At 51.2% G+C, this 23,189-nt stretch overlaps 1 protein-coding gene across 4 annotated transcripts in view; it reads right to left on the bottom strand.

Annotated features, from left to right (window-relative positions):
• Positions 1-9,622, bottom strand: part of epg5 (ectopic P-granules autophagy protein 5 homolog (C. elegans)) — a 236,083-nt gene extending 226,461 nt beyond the window's left edge. For all 4 annotated transcript variants that reach the window (XM_038790783.1, XM_038790784.1, XM_038790785.1 and 1 more), the window contains exons 1-2: positions 9,491-9,622; positions 7,845-8,897 (exon numbers count right to left, since the gene is read on the bottom strand). In XM_038790783.1, the coding sequence (XP_038646711.1) occupies positions 7,845-8,897; positions 9,491-9,541 (1,104 nt within the window). In that variant the 5' untranslated portion in view covers positions 9,542-9,622. The remainder of the gene's footprint in view (positions 1-7,844; positions 8,898-9,490) is intronic.
• Between the last annotated feature and the right edge of the window lie 13,567 nt (positions 9,623-23,189).

Here is a 23,189-nt window from a genome sequence, read left to right as displayed (position 1 = left end):
GCAAGTTGTGCACCAGCTGAAATTGACGGAGGAGGGATATTGGGAGATTGATCAAGACAGCATTGGAATATTTGAGCCTGGAGATATCAACGGCATTGATGAGCATTTCAGCAGCATATGGGCCAAGGGAGGGGGCAGTTTGCTTATTTTTTAATTTGATATTATTCCCAAATTTGTGGAATTCTCTCTTGCCACCATTATTAAAGAAAGAATGAGACAAAAGATTGATTGATCGATAGATATATAGATCCTGGATAATAACTCCAGTCCCAAAGAAGGGGCAACAGAATGACATGGTAAAGCAACAACAGAAAGTTAAAAACACAAAAACGGTGGCAGTGGTTAGCACTGCTGCCTCACAGCACCAGGGACCCGAGTTCAATTCCGGCCTCGGGTGACTGTGTGTGAACTTTGTACGTTCTCCCCATGTCTGTATGGGTTTCCTCCGGGTGCTCCAGTTTCCTCCTCCAGAAGTCCAAAAGATGTGCAGACCAGCCATGCGAAATTGCCCCTTAGTGTCCAGGGATGTGCAGGTTAGGTTATAGGATTACGGGGATAGGACAGGACAAATACTCGTAAAGGGCAGTGTGCTTATTCGAAGGGTCAGTGCAGACCCGATAGACTCCTAAGGAGTCTATGATTCTTCTATGAAAATAAGCTGTACTTCTTATCCAGGTCATTTTATAAAAAGACCTCCAACCAGTGACTCTAGATGTGCTTCAATTGCGTTGTTATTGGTTTTGAAAGTTATTCTTTCAGTCTCACTATCTGCAGTCCAAGCAACGGAACAAACTTCAGATTTTGTTGTTTTCACGTATCGATTCCAGCATAAACCAGGTGATTATACAACCTAGACAGGCAACTTTGACTATAATACAACAGATGGACCACAACAGATGGACCAAGCATAGAACTTAATACAAATTCTGGGATAGACAGCCCACCAGTATCCATTACAAGCCCACATATTCCCATAGCGACTCTTTACACCCTATATCTTTGAAGGACTCCATCCCATTCTCTCAGTTCCTTCACCTCCATTGCATCAGGTCTGATGATGTCACTTTCCAAAACTGTGCTGCCATGTCATTCTTTCTTAATCGTGGTTTCCCACCCACTGTGATTGACAGTACTCTCAACCTTGTCTGACCCGTCTCCTGCACCTCTGCTCTCACCCCTTCTCCTCCCTCCCACAATCAGGATAGGGTCCCCATTGTCATCACTATTCACTCCACTAGCCTCCACATTCAAAGAATCATCTGCCAGTTCCGCCATCCAACACGATGCCACCACCAAACTTCTACCCCTCATTCCCTATCAGCATTCCGCAGGGACCATTTCCTCTGCAATACCCTGGTCCACTCTTCCAACACCTCACAGCTTCTTCCCATTGCACCTTCTCATGCAATCACAGAAGGTGCAACATTTGCCCCTTTCCTTCCTCCCTGCTCACTATCCAACGGTTAAGCACTCTTTTCAGATGAGGCAGTGCTTCCTTCAATCTGGTCTATTGCACTTGTTGTTCCCAATGTGCTTTTCTATACATTGGAAAAACAAAACGCAGACTGGGTAACCACTTTTCAGAACATGCTGTCACTTGTCATTTCAACACACCATCCTGCTCTCATGTCCACATGTTCATCCTTGACCTGTTGCAATGTTCCAGTGAGGCAAACCGGAGGAACAGCACCTCATCTTCCCTTAGGCACGTTACAGCCATCCGGACTTAAAATTGACTTCAGCAACTTCAGACTGTGAATTCTCTCCTCCACCTTCACATTTTTTTTTCTATCAATTTATTTTTATTTCTTTCATTGATTTATTTTTCCATCCTCATTTTCATCACACCTTCCATCTTGTTTTGCCGTCCCCCCATCCAATTCCATGTTGTCCTTTGACACGCTGCTTACCTTTGTTCTGTCATTAACACATTCTGATCTCCTTTTTGTAAACAAACAATTTTAATAAGGTATTTTTGGCTTTACACGCAACAACAGTACAAAAAACAGTGTACAAAGAACAATAAACATAGTGCAAACACTGACACCCATCCCTTCAAGACCCGCCTATTTAACCCTCTATTTTACGCTACCCTAGCTGACGATTAATTCTCCACAAAGAAGTCGATGAATGGTTGCCACCTCCGGGCGAACCCGAACACTGACCCTCTCAAGGCGAACTTAATCTTCTCCAGGCCGAGAAAACTCGCCATGTCGGTTAACCAGGCATCCGACTTCGGAGGCTTCGAGTCCCTCCAAGCTAATAATATCCATCTCAGGGCTACCAGGGGGCAAAGACCAGAACTCCTGCCTCCTTTTCCTCTTGGACTCCCGGATCTTCCGACACCCCGAAAATTGTCACCTCTGGACTCATTGGCACCCTAGTTTTCAATTCTCTGGACATGACGGCCGCAAACCCCTGCCAATATCCCCTAAGTTTTGGACACACCCAGAACATGTGGACATGGTTCACTGGTCCGCCCGCACATTTTACACACCTGTCTTCCACCCCAAAGAATCGCTCATCCGGGCCACTGTCATGTGAATTGGATGAAGCTGAGCCTTGCGCAGGTAGCGATCGCATTGACTCTGCTCAATGCGTCCGCCCCAAGCCGTCCTCCACCTCTCCCCCAAGCTCCTCCTCCCATTTACGCTTCAGCTCTTCGGTCTCTGTCTCCTCCGCCCCCATTGGTTCTTTGTAGATGTCCGAGACACTCCCCTCCCCCACCCATCCCCTCGACACTAACCTATCCTGGATCCCCCCTTAGTGCCAGGAGTGGGAAGGATGATACCTGCCGGCGCAGAAGGTCCCGCACCTGTAAATATATGAAGTCGTTCCCTCTTGCCAACCCAAACTTCTCCGCCAGCACCCTCAAGCTAGGGAAGCTCCCCTCCAGGAATAGGTCCCCCATCCTCTCAATTCCCGCCCTGCGCCATACTCGAAACCCCCCGTCCAGGTTCCCTGGGGCAAACGGTGGTTGTCACATAATGGGGACCAGACCGATGCTCCCACTGCTCCAATGTACCTCCTCCACTGACCCCAGATCCTCAGGGCTACCACCACCATGGTACTGGTGGAATATCTCACCGACGGGAATGGCAGAGGTGCCGTTATCAACGCCCGCAAGCTGGTACCCTGGTATCCTTACATGAAGCTGCCTCCATCTGCTCCCAAACCAATCCCGCCCCCACCACCCACTTCCTTATCATAGTAATATTGGCCGCCCAGTAGTAATTACTGAAGTTTGGCAGGGCAAGCCCCCCCCCATTCCTCTCGAGCATCGCCTTCTTCACCCGTGGGGACTTACCCGCCCAGACAAAGCCCAAAATGATTTTGTTAATCCTCTTAAAAAAAGACCGTGGGCTGAAAATTGGGAGGCAAATAAAAACCTCGGTAGGACCATCATCTTAACCGTCTGCATCCTCTCAGCCAGCGACAGCAGTAGCGCATCAAATCTCCGGAACTCGCCCCTCATCTGCTCGACCAACTGGGACAAGTTCAACTTATGTAACCGGCCCCAGTCGCGCACCACTTGTATCCCATGGTACCTAAAATTGTCCCCCACGAACCTAAACGCTAGCTCCCCCAGCCGACCCTCCTGACCTCTTGCCTGGACTACAAACATCTCGCTCTTTGTCATATTCAGTTTGTATCCTGAAAACCGCCCAAATTCCCCCCAAATCGCCATGATCTCACCCATTCCTGCCCCTGGATCTGCTACACATAAGAGCAGGCGTCCGCATACAGCGAGACCCTATGTTCCACCCCCCCCCAACCAGCCCCTTGAAGCTCTCAGAGCAATTGCCAGCTGCTCTATAGCTAACGCAAACAGGAGTGGGGAGAAGGGGCCTGCCTGTCTTGTCCCCCGGTGCAGCCTAAAATAGTCCGAGGTTGTTCTATTCGTCCTTACACTAGCCCATCCTGGGCCTGGTACAACAGCCTGACCCAGTCAATAAAGCCCTTACGGATCTCAAATAGTCCCACTCCACCCGGTTGAACCCCTTCTCCGCATCCATGGCCACAACTACCTCAACCTCCCTACTCTCCAGGGGCATCAAAATCACTTTGAGCAGCCTCCTTATATTGGCCACCAACTGCCTACCCTTGACAAATCCGGTTTGATCCTCCGTAATCACATCTGGCACACAATCTTCAATCCTGGAGGCCAAAACTTTGGCCAGCAGCTTGGCTTCCACATTAAGCAGTGAGATCGGCCTATAAGACCCACATAGCTCCGGGTTCTTGTTCCGCTTCAATATTAACAAAATAGTGGCCTGTGACATCGTCAGGGGCAGCACCCCTCTATCCCTCGCCTCATTGAAAACCTTGACCAGCAACAGCCCAAGTATCCCCGAGAATTTCTTGTAGAATTCCACCGGGTACCCGTCCAGTCCCGGGGCTTTACTCGACTGCATTGCCTTCAAGCCCTCAGCTATTTCTTCGGCCCTGATCGGAGCCCCTAGTCCGTCCACCAGCTCCCTGCCCACCCTTAGGAAGGTCAGTCCGTCCAAAAAGCGTCTCATCCCCTCGGACCCCATGGGGGGTTCCGAGCGATAGAGTCTGCTGTACAAGTCCCTGAACGTCCTGTTTCGCCCAACCGAGTCCCCGACCAGATTCCCATCCCCATCAACCACCTTTTCTATTCCCCTGGCCGCTTCCCTCTTCCTAAGCTGCTGTGCCAGCATTCTGCTGGCCTCTCCCCATGTTCATAAAATGTCCCCCTCACCTTTCTAAGCTGCTCCACTGCAGTGGACAACACCCCAAACTCCACCTGCAGCCTCCGACGTTCCCGCAACAGTTCCACCCCCGAGGTTGCCGCATACCTCCTATCTATCTGTAGAATCTCCTTAACCAGTTGGTCCGTCTCTGCCCTATCCGTCCTGTCACTGAGAGCTTGGATCGAAATCAGCTCCCCTCTCACCACTGCTTTCAGCGCCTCCCAGACCACCGCTGATGAGACTTTTCCTCGTGTCGTTGACCTGCAGGTAGTTCTGCATGCACTTCCTCACCCTCCCGCACACCGCCTCGTCTGCCAACAAGCCCATGCCCAATCTCCACTGCGGGCGCTGGAAGCTCTCCTCACTAACCTGCAGTTCAACCCAATGTGGGGCATGATCCAAAATAGTGATGGCCAAATATCCCGTGTCCACCACCCCCGCCGGCAGATCCCTGCTCAAAATGAAAAAAATCAATCTGGGAGTAAACCTTATGCACATGCGAATAAAAAGAGAACTCCCTCCCCGTCGGCTGCCGAAACCTCCATGGGTCGACGCCCCCCCATCTGCTCCATGAACCTATCAGTTCCTTTGCAATTGCTGACACCCTCCCTGTTTTCGAACACAACTGGTCCAGGCCGGGGTCGATGACCGTATTAAAATCCCCTCCCATCATCAACTTGTGAGAGTCCAGGTCCGGTATCTTCCTCAGTACCCTCTTTATGAATTCTACATCGTCCCAGTGCGGCGCGTACATGTTGACAAAGACTACCTTCCTCCCCTCCAGCATACCACTCACCATGACATAACGCACCACCCCCCCGTCCAAGACTATACTGCCCACCTGGAATTGCACCTGCTTATTGATTAAAATTGCCACCCCTCTAGGCTTGGTGTCCAGCCCGAATGAAAGTCCTGACTGACCCAACCCTTCCTTAGCAAAACTTGATCCGCTACTTTCAGATGTGTCTCCTGCAACATCACCACGTCCGCCTTCAGAGCCCTCAGATGCGCGAAAACCCGTGCCCTCTTCACAGGCCCATTCAACCCTGTAACATTCCAGGTGATCAGCCTGGTTGGGGGGAAACTGCGCTCCCCCCCTCCGCCGATCAGCCATCCCCTTTCCTGGGCCCGCCCCCAGCCCATGTGCTGCGCCTCCACCGGCCAGCCTCCTGGCGGCAGCCCCCACCCCTGACCTCCTCTCTGTCCCAAAACCCAAGTCCCTCCCTCGTCAGCAGTGTAACTCCGCCCCTCCCCCCAGCAACACCACCTTGTAACGTAACCCCTGCCCTATATTGAACATATACACACCCCCCCGCTCTGCTTCCGTAGACTAGCTCACCCAGCTAGCCTGGTGACCCTAGCCTACGGTGCCAAGAAGTCTCCCACCTATTGTTCCCTACTCCCCTCCCACTTCCCTCATCAAACCGAGACCGAACAATCTCCCAATTACCATAGGAGACAACCCAAAACAGACAGAAAACCCCACAAAGAACCCCTCAAATAGTGCAAATCAGAGTAATATAAAGTAAAAAGCCCCCACCCAGCCAACCTATCAAAACACCGAAAACCTTAGAAACCGAATAACGTTTACTGCCCCATCTTCGCCCAAACTTAAAAAGCAGAAGAACAACGACAATCAAAACATATCTACAATCGCTCAGAAAAGTTACAACTTAAAACCAAAAAGTTCAGTTCTGCGCCAGTCCCTTCTTCTTGACAAAGTCCATCGTGTCTTCGGGCGACTCGAAATAATGGTGCTGGTCCCCATGCGTAACCCAAAGACGCGCTAGATAGAGGAGCCCAAATTTCACCTTCTTCTTAAACAGGATCTCCTTCACTTGCCTGAAGCCTGCCCTCCTTCTGGCCACCTCCACACTCAGATCCTAATAGACCCGCAATATACTATCGTCCCATTTGCAGCTCCTAGTACGCTTGACCCACTGGAGAACACACTCTTTATCCAAAAATCTGTTGAACCGGACCACCATCGCCCTTGAGGGGTCCCCCGGCTGCGGCTTCCTCGCCATCGTTCTGTATGCCGTGTCCAGCTCCAACGGTCGGGGAAAAGCCCCCTCCCCCAGAAGCTTCTGGAACATATTCACTACAAACACGCCAGTATCAGCCCCCTCAGGGAGACCGACAATTCTGAAGTTCTGCCGGCGAGCACTGTTTACCAGAGCTTCCACCTTTTCCAGCAGCCTCTTTTGCTGATCCTCAGCATCCCCACCTCTAGTTCGACCACCGTTTGGTGCTCCTCCTGGCCGCCAGCGCTTTCTCCAACTTTTGAATCGTCCAATCCTGGGCACCCAGCCTGCGCTCCAGCCGATCGATCAACTCCTTTATCAGGTCAAGGCAGTCCTGTTTCTATCTGGCAAAGCCCTCCTGGATGACCTGCATCAGCTCCTCCGTTGATGGATGGGCCGTCGCAGCAGGGGTCCGAACATTAGCCATGTTGTCTTCAGCGGCCACCTCCATCCAGCCCTTGCTTATCTTTTTATTACTTCCTTTTTGGTCCCTTGGGGTGATCCATTCCATGCACCACTGTGTGGGACCAGAGTCTGATTGTCTGCGCCTTCAAAGCCAAAACTCAAAACCACGAAAAAGTCAGGGAAAAAGGTCCAAAAGTCCGGCCAGAGCGGGAGCCACCAAACATGCGACTTACTCCCTCATAGCCGCCACCATAAGTCCCCACATTCTGATCTCTTAATGCAACGCTATCAGCATCCTTCTTAGCCTTGATCACCACCATTTACATTCCCTTTGTCTTTTTGTCTATGACATCTTTGTCAATCTCTCCCAAGCCTGCACCTATCGCTGGCCCTCTATCCACCACCCCTCACTCCCCCTCTACAGTATAAATCTCATCCTATTTCCAGCTCTCTCCAGCTCTGATGAAGTCATCCAGACTCGAAATGTTATCTTTATTTTCTCTCCACAGATGCTGTCAGAACTGCTGAGATTTTCTAGCATTTTCTGTTTTTGGTTCAGATTCTAGCATACGCAGTAATTTGCTTTTATAAAGACAATGCTGTTTCTGTCAATCGCAATAGACATCACAAATGCATTTGTTCTATTTATAAGAGTAAGTACAAGACCAATTGAGCAAAACTAAAAACAAAAACTGACCTGGATAGTCAGTTGCTCTTCCTTGAATGTCCACAGCCTCGTTTTGATACTCTTGTAATCACATGTCATTGTCTCCAATTCTGCTTCAGCCAGCAGAAGTTGTTTTCTACATCGCCCATAGTTCATAAGAAGTTCAAAAAGATCATTTTTATCCTGATTGGCCACAGAAAGAAATTCTTCAGTGTATGTATCAACATTTTCAAGCCATGAACCTAATGCAAACATTTTCAGTTCTTCCTTTGTAAATGGAGCAACTCCACGTGGAATTGCTGGATACAGGGTTCTGCAAGGAAGTGAAACCTGCTCAGTAAATGCAGTTTCAGGACTTTCCGTGAACTCCAATGGTAAATCAGGGTATAGCCTTTCTATGGTCAACTGTACAGGAAGATCTGCTATGATATCATGCAGTTTCATATCAACAGTCTCCTTCTCGTGATCATCCAGTATTAAAATAGCAGGGTTTTTACTGTCTTTCCTCCTTGTGACCTCCTTTTTCTTCAAATCAACTGTTACTTTCTGTGAAGAAATACTGCTGGAGTGCAATGACATTTGGTCCGAAGCACTGTAAACAGCAGGTTCAGCATTCAAATTTTCTTCGTTTTGACCAATATCAGTCTTACGAGAGTAAGATAGTTCATTAGCCTCTGGAATTTCAGGCACAGTATTATTGCATTGGCTATGGTGAGAGTTTGTTTTTTTTGTTTGATCCACATGAATCTGTTGATCTTTATTGTCTAACCCAACATGCTGTTTTGAATCAGTTTTAGATTCAACAATTGCAATGGATACTGCTTCTACATATGATTTGGATTCTTGAGTATTTTCTACAGTCATCTCAGTTACGAGCAAATCTGGAAGCAATTGCTGATCTTCACTTTGGCCCACCTCATCAGGTTTTAAAATAGTTTCTTCGTTTTGGCTCTTGTCAACAGTAGTAAAACTGGATGAAGAAAGTCCTATTTTTGTAATAACACCAGAAACCGATTCCTGGTCAGACTCAGGTTTTGACCTTTCATTTTTCTTGATTTCTGTGGTAACTTTTTTCTTTTTGTCCTGAAATTCCAAGAAAACATTGGAAGTTAGGCCGCTTTCAACACAGTTTCACTTTCCTTGTTTATTCAGCCTCTTATCTCACTGTGCCCTTGCATACATTCTGCAGTCACAAGTTTCCGCTTCACCCAAGAAAAAAAACATCAAGTGACTTTGCGTTTTAAGAGAAATGGGGAATTGTGTATTTCTTTGCGAATACCGACGTGCTGTATATGTAAACAACAGCGGCGAATAATCAGATGTGGCAAGGGGACAGCCAGAGCGGTGTGAAATTAAATCACTGAACGGTTTTAATTAATCGTGTCAAATGTGTGGCTTCTTCTATTCAAATACAGAGCCTTTTCTTGGAGTAGGATTTCTATCAATGTTAAGTCAAAGGTGACGAGATGTCAGTGAGACTCCGTGGGAAGAAAATACCCGATTGTTTGCAGGAAGACGAGCAGCTAATGCAGAGGGAGCTCCTACACAGATACACACTCTGCCGGCTTCTCTCTCTCTCTCGATTCCTGACAGCTATCCCCGCCGCAGCAAGGACTGCGTTAATAAATTATCATTCCCTTCCGCCCGAGCCTCTGCCGCTTCTCCTTCTGACTTACCTGCGCTTTCGCTGCCTGCCTAGATTTTTTCGGCCGCACCGCTTCCGCCATCCTGAACCGCCGCTCCCGGCCGAGCACCCGCGGACGCTCCGCAGAGTCACGGGACCAAAGGTCACAGGTCACACAACCCTCCACCGTGACGCGTGAGGCTGAGCATGCGCCGGGTGGCGGGGGTAGGACTTTCGCGAGAGGGGGTGAGAGGTCGTGGTGGTGGAGGTTCGGAAGTAGAGAATGGCAGAGAGGAATAAGAGAGAAGGGGGTGGGAGACTGGGAGATAAGGGGTAAAGCGATGGGAGATGTTATATTCTGGTGCTTGGCCAGACGGAATTAGTGCACGAGAGAGCGTCTAGTTTGTGAGTAGTTAAATGTTTATTGTTAAACAACATGGGTAAGACAATAATAAGAAAACTATCAAAATCTACTAACAATAAATTACTATTATCTAAGAGCTACAACAAATGCCACTCTACTACGATAGCTCAAGTCTCCCTGAGGTAACAGTGTCACGTGGTTGTTCTTTACTGCCACTTGCGGTTGGAGGTCATGTCTATTAATATTTATATGATTGCTTATGCATATCACCACATCTTTCCATTGTAAATGAACAATATTTACATGTTATAACCTCCCTGCTTACCACTGGCTGGGGACTAATGGCAATCCCACAATCCTTAGGGAGTATGAGCTTTGAGCTTCCCCAATGAGGGGGGCGGAGAAATCATTAGCAGATTCCCTGCATAAATAAAGCTGACCAGTTTGGAACTGGCTAGAGGAGAGTGAGCAGCAAGGAGTTTGTGCTGCTGTTGTGTGTATATGTTATTGTAAATAAATGTCATTTCTTTCTATCCTTCAACTCGTGCTGGATTCTTTGTGGCCTTCACAGAACTGGCGATGAGGGTTAAAGTGACTAGCTGAAGCCACCTTCCTGGATTTTTGTTGGATACAGGTTGGAAGTTGTTTTCTATTACACCATGACTCTGTATGGACATTTGGATGTTTTCGACGCTGCGCTGGAAAGCTGGAATCAGTACGCACAACAGATGTGTTAATATTTCTGGGCAAACAACATCACTGAAAATGAGTGCCAGGTGGTCAAATTGCTCACCGCCTACGGCCCACATACGTTTGGGGTGATTGGGAGCCTTGCGTACCCAGCTGCGCCGGACACCAAAATGTTTGATGAACTTAGTGGGGCAATATTTTAACCCAACCCCGTCCACGATAGCGTTACCGGAGTAATACTGCTGAGAGGACCCCAGGGGAATCCCTTGCCGATTTTCTATCCAGGCTACGCAGGATTGCGGAGTACTGTGACTATGGTGATACCTTGTTAGAAATGTTATGCAACCGTTTGGTTTGCGGTATTAACAATGTGGCCACCTAGAGAAAATTGTTAGCTGAACCAACATTGACTTTTCAGCAGGCCATTCAAATAGTATTGTCCCGAGAGAGTGCAGAACGGGGAGTGCAGGAGCTACAGGGAATGGAGGTGCATGCCTTGGGGTGCAACCCCGTCCATCCGAAAGCATCCCCCCCGCACCCCTGCGGTACCTTGGGCGAGGCGAAGTCCGGATCGACGCCAGTGGCCGTCGGATGTTCCTCCCCAAAGAGAGCCTTCTCCAAAAGCAATGGATGAGGAGCCATTTCCATGTCAGACTTGTGGGCGCCGACCCCATCGCGGACGTTGGTCCTTGGGGCCTGTTCCAACAAAACTCACAAAACTGGCGATGAGGGTTAAAGTGAATAGCTGTCTACACTGCTGAAGCCACCTTCCTGGATTTTTGTTGGATACAGGTTGGAAGTTGTTTTCTATTACACTATGCCTCTGTATGGACATTTGGATGTTTTTGACGCTGCGCTGGAAAGCTGGAACCAGCTGTTCCAACAGAAACTGGGGCCAGCCAGGGGCCGTACCTTCCATTTGGATGAACCTGCGGCGACTACCCCCGAGGACCTGGAGATGGAGGACGGCTGTCTGCAGCCGCATTGTGTGGCAGCTCCGTGTGGCCCCCATTAAGGTGACAGTACGGGTCAATGTTCACCCGCTTGAGATGGAGTTGGACACTGGCACAGCCGTCTCCGTGATCTCCCAGAGGGCATTCGACCGCATCAAGCAGGGTATACAGACCCTTCCATTAACCGACACACAGGCCAGGTTGGCTACCTATACAGGGGAACCATTGGACATTGCAGGAACTACGATGACCCCTGTTGTTTATGGACGCCAGGAGGGGCGTTTCCCACTTATCGTGATGCTCTGCCACAGGCCCGCCCTGTTGGGTCGGGACTGGTTGCACCATTTGCGGCTGCAGTGGCAACACATCCTCCAAACAGGTTCTGGAGGGGTGAAGACCATCCCTTCCAAAGATTCCCTGCCCCCGGAGCTCATTTCTCCAGACACAGTGGAAAGTATCCTCACAATCTACCTCTGCTGCTGCACTCAAAGCCTGCGCAGGTCATTGCAGAACCGCGCAGAGATAGAGACGCCGAGATCACGGAGGCAGCGGACTCCGACTCCGAGATGTGGACACAAGACGCCTCAGAGGGGGAATCCTCAGGCCCACGGGATGTGGATGTACAACCGTTATGCCGTTCATCAGGGAAGTGCCGTTCTCCGTCTCGTTACACGCCGCCCGATCCAGTGTCTTGTTCAAATGGTGTCCGGCCTACGGCAAAACGAGTTTGGCGCCCTCCTTCAGGGTCTTCGGTGGATGCCTTGGACTTTGGGGGGAGGGATGTTATAACCTGCCTGCTTACCACTGGCTGGGGACTAATGGCAATCCCACAATCCTTTGGGAGTATGAGCTTCCCCAATGAGTGGGAGAGAGGGAGGAGAGTGAGCAGCAAGGAAGGTGTGTGTGTACTTGTGCTGGATTCTTCGTGGCCCTCACTAAATGGTACTAAGGCTAAAGGCAGCGACTATCATAAAGAAACAAAAGATACCTCCAGAGGAGGTATGAATGACTGCATCACAGCAGTCTGCAATAATTTTGTACACCTCAATCAGGTCCCCCCCCTCAGCCTTCTCAGCTCCAGGGAAAACCACCCCAACCTATCCAGTCTCTCTTGAAAGCTGAAGTGATCCAGCCCAGGTAACATCCTGGTGAATCTCCGCTGCACCCACTCTAGTACAATCATTTCCTTTCTATAGTGCGGTGACCAGAACTGTACACAGTACTCCAGCTGGGGCCTGGCCACTGTTTTATACAGCACCAGCATAACCTCCCTCCTCTTATTTCAATACCTCGATTAATAAAGGCAAGACTCCCATAGGCGTTCTTAACCACGTTTTCTGCCTGTCCTGTTGTGAACTAATCGTGCAGTTAGAGTAAACGTGTGGTTTACTACAGGTATTTAAAAGCGAGGACTGGGTGCCATGGCTGCTGAGGGAGAGAGAGGAGGTAAGAAAAGTTTCCAAACTTGCAATGGTGGGCTGACGGCTGTGCTGCTGGCTGGAGGCGCCTGTCAGTGTCACGGAGAGTAGCGGGGATCAACCTGGAGACGGGCCGTGGGTTAGGGGTTCCTCCCCAGGATCAGGGTGGCCGGGCATGGACTGCCATTTCCGTGGTCTGAAGTGCAGCCATTTGGCTGCGCACAACGCTGGCTGCCCACTGTGTCCTGTGCATGTGCAGAGCACCACCAGTTGTATGGCTTCCCTCCCTAGGCCACTCTCATGGGAACCCCAGCCGACCTATCAATGGGATGGGCATGGGTGGGCATACCCGTGCCCCACCGGGTGTTGGCCCTTGTTCCCAAGTCGAGGTCGCATTTTACCAATGTGTCATTCATCCACAATAAGGTTTTCCATGTGGTTTTGATGGTATCAGGTTTGTCCTTACTATCGTCCAGACTTTTCGGAAGGACTTCTTCACTTTTTATGGCCAGGCTCTTCTGATCCTTGGGTGATATGAAATTAATCAAGAACTGTTCGTCCTGAAGCATCTCATCAACTGATCTGATTTGGTCCAATGCAGGACGCGAAAAACATTGTTTCGTAAAATGATTTGAACAGCCACACCTGGGACATACTTTTCCGCATGCTGGACATTACCGTGGGCCATGTCGGTTGCCACGTTTCTGACAAGATGGCGGCTCCCATTGACTGCTTAAAATGGCCGCCTGCACTGAGACAACGTTTCTCATTGACCTGCATTACAGTGCTCATGGTGCTGGTGTCTTCCTCCATGTTGGCACCAAAATGTTTAAAAATTAGTGTTCTGATTTGCTGTGTAGCCAACTCACTCGCATGGCAAATCTTAATCGTATTTTCCAATTTCAGTCTTCTTCCCTTAACAATCTCTCACGGAATTTATCGTTCAATATGCTAAGTACTATTTTGTCGCGTGTTATCAATGATTTTAGATCACTGAAGTTGCAGGACAAGGCCTTCAGCCTCAAGTCGGTTACAAAACTGTCGAAAGATTTGCCAGGTTTCTGGGTACGTGTACGGATAATATATTTTTCAAATGTTTAATTTTTTTCGGAGAGCAATGCCGATCAAAGCACTTCATCACCTCATCATAGCTCTTGCTTTCCTCTTTTCTATCAAAAGCGAAGGTATTGTAGATTTCAATTGCTTGTGGACCTGTCACCATGAGCAGGTGGCTGAGACATAGGGCTGGATCCTCTGATTCTGGGGCTTTGTTCCCACGCTAGCGTGGGAACGATGGCATCTTACGCCAGAAGAAATGCCGCAAAATGGCCACTGGTCCCCCCCCCCCCCCCCCCCCGATTTGCTGGGGGCTGGCAGCAAGGCAGCGTAGAGCACCTGGCTCTAGCTGCCGATATGCCCTGGAGAATTGCTGGGTCCGTGGCCGCGGATGCGCATGCCGGCAGTGGCCGTGCTACATGGCGGAGGCCACTTGCGAACCCGGCGATCAAACTACATAGTGCCCCCCCTTTGGCCGACTTGCGCACACACTGGACTGCCCACAACAGTGCCCCCAGCCCCATATAAAGTCCCCCCCCCCAGTCTGCGGATTTACCCTCCCCTGACTGTGGTGGCGCTGGACTGAGTCCGCAGCTGAGTTCCTGACGGATGAGACCATGAGAGACCCACACTGTCGGGAACTCGCCCGGTCGGGAGCATCGGGGGCGCTGAGGCTGTCGATAAGTGGCGCGATGTACTCCTGGAGTACGCCGCTTTGGAGGGGTCGGAGCATCGCGAAAGCGGCACCGCCCCCGATTTGGCTGGGAACTCGGATTCTCTGGCTGGTTGCCGAATGCGATTTAGGTGTCGGTGACCGGAGAATCCAGCCCATAGAGTTTAAACCGCCGTTTGAAAACGCGCCTGTTTTCATCTACATTAGTCGAGACTTGAACCTGGTGGGGTGCCTTCAAACCTTCCACCTCAAGCTTCATTGTTGTTTGTTGCATTGAATCACCAATGGCCGTAGTTCACTTGATCAGTGGAAGAATCTTCTCTTTTTTTTGTTCTTCGGCTGATTTCCCTGCATCTTTTCTGCTGTTACCCTCAAATGTTCATCATCCCTGGTACCATGTTGTTTTCTGCGACCTTGTCTTTGCAATGATTCATTAATAACTGCTGGTGACTTAACTAGAATTATCATTTATTGATTAACACGTGGAAAGGTAACAAACCGAATACTGTATAGTGGCATCTTCTGTGGGGAAGTCTCCTTGCCCTCTCTGCTGGCCCTGATCAACCTGTGCCTCAACCTCTGCCCAAGGGGTTGCCTGCGATCACAAGGCCTGCTCAATCTTTGTCCTGTCTCTTTCTCAGAGGAAGTGCTCCCTACAGAGCAGACAATACCCATCTGCAGGTTGGCAAATGGGGTTCACCTGTGCGCAAATGGGGTTCACCTGTGCGCAAATGATAACAGAGGGATCCAAACCTCTGGTGCCAGAGGACAGAAATGTTCTGTCAGCTCCACACTCTGATGAACCCAACACAGAAAACATCTAATAAATGCTCTCACACCACTAACCTCACTCCTAAGACAAACTCGGTCAACTCTTGCAGCAGGCCCCTTTTATCCAACCCATGCATGAAAAAAGATCAAATTAGGTTGGGCTGCCTGCCTGTGTTGCCCGTGTGATGAGCATAAAATCAGACCGGCAACCACCTCCATCAACTGAGAACGAGTGCATGATGACATCAGGATGTGTGTTGGACCTCATCATGCACGATTTGACATTCTGGTGATAGGTGTGCTGGCCCAGTCAACATACAATTCTGCCCTAAATTTTTATCATGGGCGGGCATGATGCCGGCATTGCAATCGTGTGGAGATTGCGTCATCGTCGAAAGTTGAGGTCGGCGCCAAATGGGCCGCCATGCTCCTGGGACTCTAGTGGCATGAATGCCATGCGTGGGTATGCAAAATGTACAGGAGCGTGCATTAATATCTCATTGACGGGCTCGATCCTGTAATCTCCAGCCTCCACGATGCTTCACCCCCGCTAAGCGGAAGTGACTATGGTGTGCTTCACTTGTGGTACATAAAATCTGAAAATGGATGTGGTAGCTGCTGAGGGAGAGAGAGGAGGTAGGTAATGTCTCCCAAAAGTGCAACAGTGGGCTGACAGTTGTGCCACTGGCTGGGGGGCGTCTGCCGGTGCCTGGGGAAGTGGCGGGGGGAAACCAGGGGATGGGACATGGGGTTGGGGTGTCCTGGTACGGACTGCCAGTGCCGCGGCCTGCAAGCAGCAATCTGGCTGCGCACCCCATGGTCCACTGTGGCCCATAGATGCGCAGAGCCTCCCGGCCATGTGGGTGCCGACCTCCAGACCGACCCGTGGCCTCCCAGGAGTACACCGACCCTAGCTGACCCATTAATGGGATGGGCATGGTTCAGTGCAGCTCGTAGCCCACCAGGTGTTGATACGCCTCAGTGCACCCTTCTGAGGCGCTACCCCACTGCTGGGGAAGCAGGGGAGCCGCGGAGCACACCTCGACTGGTAGATGCATGCACAGTGGCCGTTGGCACCCACCCTGGCACACTGCCCCTCGCAGGGCAGATGTCCCGCCAGTGACATTCTCAGCAAGCCCACCTCGCAAGACCACCAGTTGTCACCAAGCCCTGCCCGACCATTGCGCCCCTGGCCACATCCATCTTGCCCCTAGAAAAGTAGGCACGGGCAGCATGGTGGCGCAGTGATTAGTGCTGCTGCGTCATGGCGCCGAGGTCCTAGGTTCGATCCCAGCTGTTGGTCACTGTCCATGTGGAGTTTGCACATTCTCTCTGTGTTTGCGTGTGTTTCGCCCCCACAACCCAAAAGATGTGCCGGGTTGGTGAATTGGCCACACTAAATTGCCCCTTAATTAGAAAAAATGAATTGGGTACTCTAAAATAAAAATAGGTACAACCAGTGCACCACACAAAGAAACCACAGCTGCGGTCCCAACAGGTACCCCTGGCCGAGCCCCCCACATGGACCCTGCCTGCATGTATGCCACCAAGCATGGCGTTGGTTGGTGGTGCACTATTCCCACCCCACAACATGGTGCTATCCCCCTGGCAGGGTATCACATGGCCCACCCATGGAGGATCCACACAGACCGCACAGGACAGCACTGTTCATGGGCAGGAATGGATAGTGCCACCACCGGTACCCCTGCTGGTAGGGCTGATGGCATTATTAGAGGCCTCCCCTGGTGCCAGACACCGACGGGACCAGGGGCGCGGTGCAAAGGGCAAAGTGTCGGGGGAACGGCCGGGGGTGGGGTTCTGAGGGGAGGTGAGAGGATATGTGGGGGCAGGGCCTGTAGTGCACCCCAGGGCCACCGTGCAGTTAAAGAATACTCACCATGCTGGCGTGTATGCTATTCACCCCCTGCATATAATGGAGTTGAATTTGCAACTAGAAATGGTTGGCATCTGCCTGACCATTGCAGCCCTGGTGGATGCACTGCAGCCGAACGAGTGGGAGCTGCTGAGGGAGGCCCAGCAGAATCGGAGCCTGCCCCAGAGGAGCAGGAGCCAGCCGATGAGGATGGAGAGCCGACCGCCTAACAGGCAAAGGAGGAAGTGGGTGGAGCCTTCATATCAGGCCCTGTATATACCAGCGGCACCTGTCGTTCGAGGACCTGCCAGACCAAACGTGTTGGCAAAGTCTCTGGTTAATTTGGGAGACCGTCCAGCATATCAGCTGGATCATGGCACACTGAAACCGTGGTGGTATGAGGGCAGGGTCCCAACCTCGATGGCAGTCAAGGTGACAGTTGCCCTGAACTTTTATGCCAAGGGATCCTTCCAGGCACCAAGTGGGGAACATGTCTGGAATTTCCCAGACCTCTGTGCACAGGTACGTCCGTGCCATATAGAGGCGGCACAATACATCAACCTGAATATGTATTCCACCTGGTTGGAGAGGGAGGGTTGCCCTGAGATGCCCCAGGTCCAAGGGGTGATTGATGGGTCCCTTATGAGCACCGGCATATGAGAGTGTGCCCTTCACAAACCGGAGGCGGTCCCACTCCCTCAATTTGGGTAGCATAGGTGGATATCACTGTGGCTTCCCAGCTTGGGTCACTGTGCGGAGTCTGTACGTTCTCCCTGTGTCTGGGTGGGTTTCCTCCGGGTACTCCGATTTCCTCCCATAGTCCAAAGACATGCAGGTTAGGTGGATTGGCCATGATAAATTGCCTTTAGTGACCAAAAAGGTTAGGAGGGGTTATTGGGTTACGGGGATAGGGTGGAAGTGAGGGCTTAAGTGGGTCGGTACAGACTCGATGGGCTGAATGGCCTCCTGCACTGTATGTAATGTGCAGTTGGTGTGTGACCACTGGCTGCACGTCATAAACATCTGTGCCTGATACCCAGGCAGCGTACGCAACACCTTTAACCTGACGCACTCAACGGTTCCTGGCATCTTTGAGGCACTCCTTCGGGTGAGGGATTGGCTCCTGGGCGACAGGGGTTATCCATGGCTATTGTGGCTGTTGATGCCTACCCGGATGCCTCAGACTGATGCGGAGAACCGTTGTAATGATGCCCATGCAGCGACCAGCTGCGCTGCATCAGTGTACTGAAGATTCAGGTCAGGTGTCTGGACCTCTCTGGAGGGCCCTCCAATACAGCCCTGGGAGAGTCTTCCACATCGTGATGGTCTGCTGTGTTCTCCACAATATCACACAGCAGAGGGTTGACATGCTGGGGGAGGAGGAGAACGGCAGGCCTCGTTTGACAAGGAGGATGCAGGGCCAGGATGGGTCGGGCATGAGACCTGGGCACGAGACCCGGGCAGCCACAGGAAGTCGCACAACGTGTGCACCAGGACTGCTGCACATCGGACAATCTAATCGTCTCCAGGTTTACTGACCAGGCAGGTTAACCACCGGCAGGACAAACGTCCCGTCCCACCCCCTTCCCTGTCCCCCTCACTGCAGTCCACCAACCTATCCCCCACCTCCGCACCTGCAGCTCCCTCTGAGCTTCTCATCTGCTCCACTTCAGGATGCTGGCCCTGCATTGGCAGTATCATCGGGTCTGGTCTATGGGTTGGAGTCTGATGATGACCCTCTCCGCGAAGAGCTTTGCTGCTCAGCATTGTTCGATGAAGTCTGACTCCTGCCCTTGGTAGCACATTCCACCGTGATCCCTGCATGCTGGCCATTCCACCTCAGGGTCACATCAAACACCTAGGGTGGGGTGGGTGGGAACGTGGTGGGGAGGGGAGGGGGTAGCATGCGGTGAAGGATCACTCACAGGTTAGGCCCTATCACATGGGGCACCCACATATCTGGCCCTGCCGCTTCAGAGCACAGCCCTGGGGTTAACCTCGGACTGCACCGGGGGCCCTGGCCCAAGTCACCTCCAACATCCGCGCACACACCACTGGCTTCCTAGCAACTCTCACCACCCGCCCACCTGGTGCACACACTCAGCCCAGCCAACCCAACCCACACACCCTTCAGACAGAAGACTGAGGCAGTTTGGAATGTCGGTGAACAGGTGTTTATTGTGATATATACAAGTATTGCGCCCGAGCCCTTATCACTAACCTTCAGGCTGCACCAAGGCGGTACGTCGGATGTGGAGGTGGTCTGCTCGCTGCCCATGGGATGCACCATGGACAGGTGGGGGTGGGGGGGGGTCAGAGGCGCTTGGGTGTTCCAGCACCTCCCCCACGAGTCACCGGCAAGGGCCTCGTCTCCTCCTCCTTCCTCAGGGTGCCCACTGGCTCCCGGGCTGATCCTTGGGATGGGAATGTGGCCAGAGCGAGCACTGTAGCCCCCCCCCCCCCCCCCCCCCCCCCCGTCACCTGGCACTGCCAGTCCTGAAGGCCCACTCTCGTCTCGACCAGGGTCTCACTGCCCTCGGCTATGGAACACAGAGACTGTGCCACCTCCCTCTGTGACTGTGCATGGTCACTCAGCAACCGACAGCCCAGCCAGTGCCAGGCCAATGCCCTCAGCACCTACTGCCATGGCACATTGTGACTGGGCCAAGTTCTGGAGCGCCGCTGCAATGCCCATATGGACCTGGTACATGGCTACCTGTGACTTGGCCGCCCTGTACTGTGCATTGGGCACTGCCCGTGCAGAGTGCTCCAGGCTTGGACATCTTGACCAATGGCCGACACCTTCGCATCCAAAGCCCCCACGCATGGCCAGCACCGCTTCCTGCTCCTGCAGGCACTGGATGGTTGCCCACACCCGCTCCTGTAGTCCCTGGCTCTGCCTGCATCTCCACAATCGATGGGATCACCCTTTCCAGAAGATCGAGACAGCAGCTAGTCCCTGGGGTTAGGCCGCCCTCTGACGGTCCGCATCCGTTGGTTCCTACCTCCACCTGATGTACCATTGCATGTGTATAGTGCACACCAGAAAGTGTCTCAGGAGCCTCTTCACTAACATACCCAAAGGAGGTGAGTGTCTCTGGGATGGTGGAGGCTGCCGGTGATGGGAAGTTGGCGTAGTCCCCGGGCTGGTGCTCTGGAGTGTTGCCTGGTTGTGGCTGGCGGCACGGGTCACCAGCTGGTCCCACCTCGTTGCCAGGCAAGTTGCGAGATTATGGCTGGGGTCGAGGAATCCCAGATGGACCCACCTTGTCATCAGGCGATCCTGCAAGACAAAAGACAAGATGCGGGTAGGCTTGCTGTGGGGGGGAGGAGTGGCACATGGACCACAGGGACATGACAATTCATTGGGTGCTCGCGTGGATTCCTGATGCCGACCTCTGCCTCGCCGACTGGCCGCTCTCCAAGCCCACTGACCCGTCCTATCACCCTCTGCTCCGCCACAGTGAGGGGCCGCAAGTCCAGCAGGCACCCACCGGTCTTCTCCCACTCCCTGCGGTTGTGTGTCGCTTTCTCCTGGGGAGACAGATAATGCACAGTGAAGTCATTCGGATGTGGTCAGCACAGGGTATCCACGGCCAATGGCAGGGCACCCAGCCATGGCAGGCGGTATGGGTATTGGCATGTGGGGTGCGAGTGGCCTACCGGACCAGCGCGTGGGATTTAATAACTCTCTATGAGGGGCGGAGCGGGTACTATGGGTGTGAGGGATGGGGGTTGGTGCCAGTGGAATAGTGATGGTGATTCTCCCTGGCCAGCCTTGGGGGTTGCCCATCCTCACCGAGCACTGTCTACCGGTCCACATGGTGGGGCCGCATGGAGGGGGAATGGCGGGTAGATTATGGTGATGGGTGTGGTGCCAGGGGCATGTTGGTGATGGTAACTCGCCCAGGCCACCCTGAGGAGGTTGTGCAGCTTTCTGCACTGCTGCCCGGTCATGGAGGTGGGGCCCATTGCACTCACGGCCTCAGCCACCTGCCCCCAGTCCTGGATGATATCGGCAGGTGGCAACCTCCTTCCCACCCCGGGGATAGAATGTCCTGTCTCTCCTCCATGGCATCCAGCTCTGCATTGGTGAACCTGAAGACTGGTCTAATGGGTGGCATCTTCATGGCTGCAATCAGCATGTGTGGGAGCGGAGTGCTTATATGCTTCAATATGTCCGGCTCTCGAGTGCCAATCCCGACCCTAGTGAACCACACGCCGGCATGCATTGGAATCGCACTGGTGCCACATAGCGCCTCTGCTGGCCAATCAGCATGTCCTTAATGACCCTGGTGTCATAATATACACACAAGTATATGCTGGTGCATAGACAGACATTAATTGACACACAGGATGACCAATGAACACATAGAACACAGCAGCCAATCACCAGACAGGACACGGCCACTATAAAGCCAGAGGGCACTAGTTTTCCCGCTCTCTGGGGATCCAGCCTCTGAGACAGTCAGAGCCATGAGCAACAACTAGAACATCCACCATGTGGTAGTAAGATAATCTGGTCAGGTTAGCCTCAGGTTTCCAGTCAAGTCAGCATCGTGTCAACCCACAGTTAAAGTATGTTTAATAGTTAAGAGTTCAATAAGATAGAGTTGCATTTCTTCAAGTGTTGGAAGCCTGTCTCTCTCTCACTGCTACAGTAAACGCAGTCCACGTAGACCCAGCATACATCACCTGGGACCGGTACCCCCACTGTGACTATAGAACACCCGTGATTCAATCCCGGCGTCAGCGCTTAGTCTCTCAAACGGAGAATCCTGCACCATATCTTTTTGGTCATGAGTAAAGTTAAATATGTTGAAGGGGTACAGTCTCCTGTCTATCAAATATCACATTGAAACACATTGATGTGTCACTTGTGTGTGTTATCAATATACTGAAAATGATGGAATGCATGTGGTGTCCTGAAAAGTTATTCTTGCTCAGAGTGCCCCTTTCTCATTTTCAAAAATCATCACTTGCTTCAGAGGTTCTGCAATCCATTTTGGGTGAGAATGTCAGCTCCACTTCTACCAATTGTAAGGAATGTCTACTCGCCCAGATGGACTGTCGCGGTTGAGGAATGTGGTTCACCTCCAAATTCTTAAGGGCAATTCGGAATGGGCAATAAATATTGGCTGTGCCAGCGACATCGACATCACATGCGAGAATAAAAGTTGCTAGGGCATGTGCCACTGCATTTATGTTACCTCTATACACTTTTTATTAAAGCTGTAAGCGTAATTTTAAAAGTGTTTAAAGATGTGCAACTATAATAAAATACACAACTTTTCATGATATGCTGTAAATTCCAGAATGTTTTTCTCCCTTAATAAAACTTCTGGATTATGTGGTACATTGTGCCATCTACTGGTGTAACAGAAAAACTGAAAACTTTGATTGGTATTACAGAAGAGCTGAACAGTTATGAGTTAGCAGCCATGAGTTTATTGCCATTCGAATTATTAACGGGAAAATTGGGCTGGCTATGAATTAGCTCGATGCTCACGTGATCAATCCGCTGTCCGAATGAGTGAGACTGGGTCAGGCACTCTATCTTGTTGCATTTTGTCTGTATGATTTACATAACGACATAAAATGCAAATAAATGATTCTTATATGTTGTAGATGTGTGGAAATATTGTTATTTTTACCCCCTTCAGTCATATATCCTGTGCTTACAACAATTGTATTATAAAGGTTCTATCATTTACACTTCCTTGCTTTTGCATAGGAAAGCCGTACCAGCTGAAAATACTCAGAATTGAGAGATTTCAAAAACAGTACTTTCATGTTATCCTATGAACTCTGTGATTGATATACTGGGTGTAGAATGCATCCAGCTGCTAAATTTATTTCTGCCTCTATCAGAGATATTTATGCAAATTGGCTATTCTTTCTGATGGGGAATATAGTTCTGAACATTTGACTGGGAAACCCTTAATGGGCGGCA

This window comes from Scyliorhinus canicula, chromosome 3, assembly GCF_902713615.1.
Source record: "Scyliorhinus canicula chromosome 3, sScyCan1.1, whole genome shotgun sequence".
NCBI lineage: Eukaryota > Metazoa > Chordata > Chondrichthyes > Carcharhiniformes > Scyliorhinidae > Scyliorhinus > Scyliorhinus canicula.
This window is presented reverse-complemented; position numbering and strand designations above follow the sequence as displayed.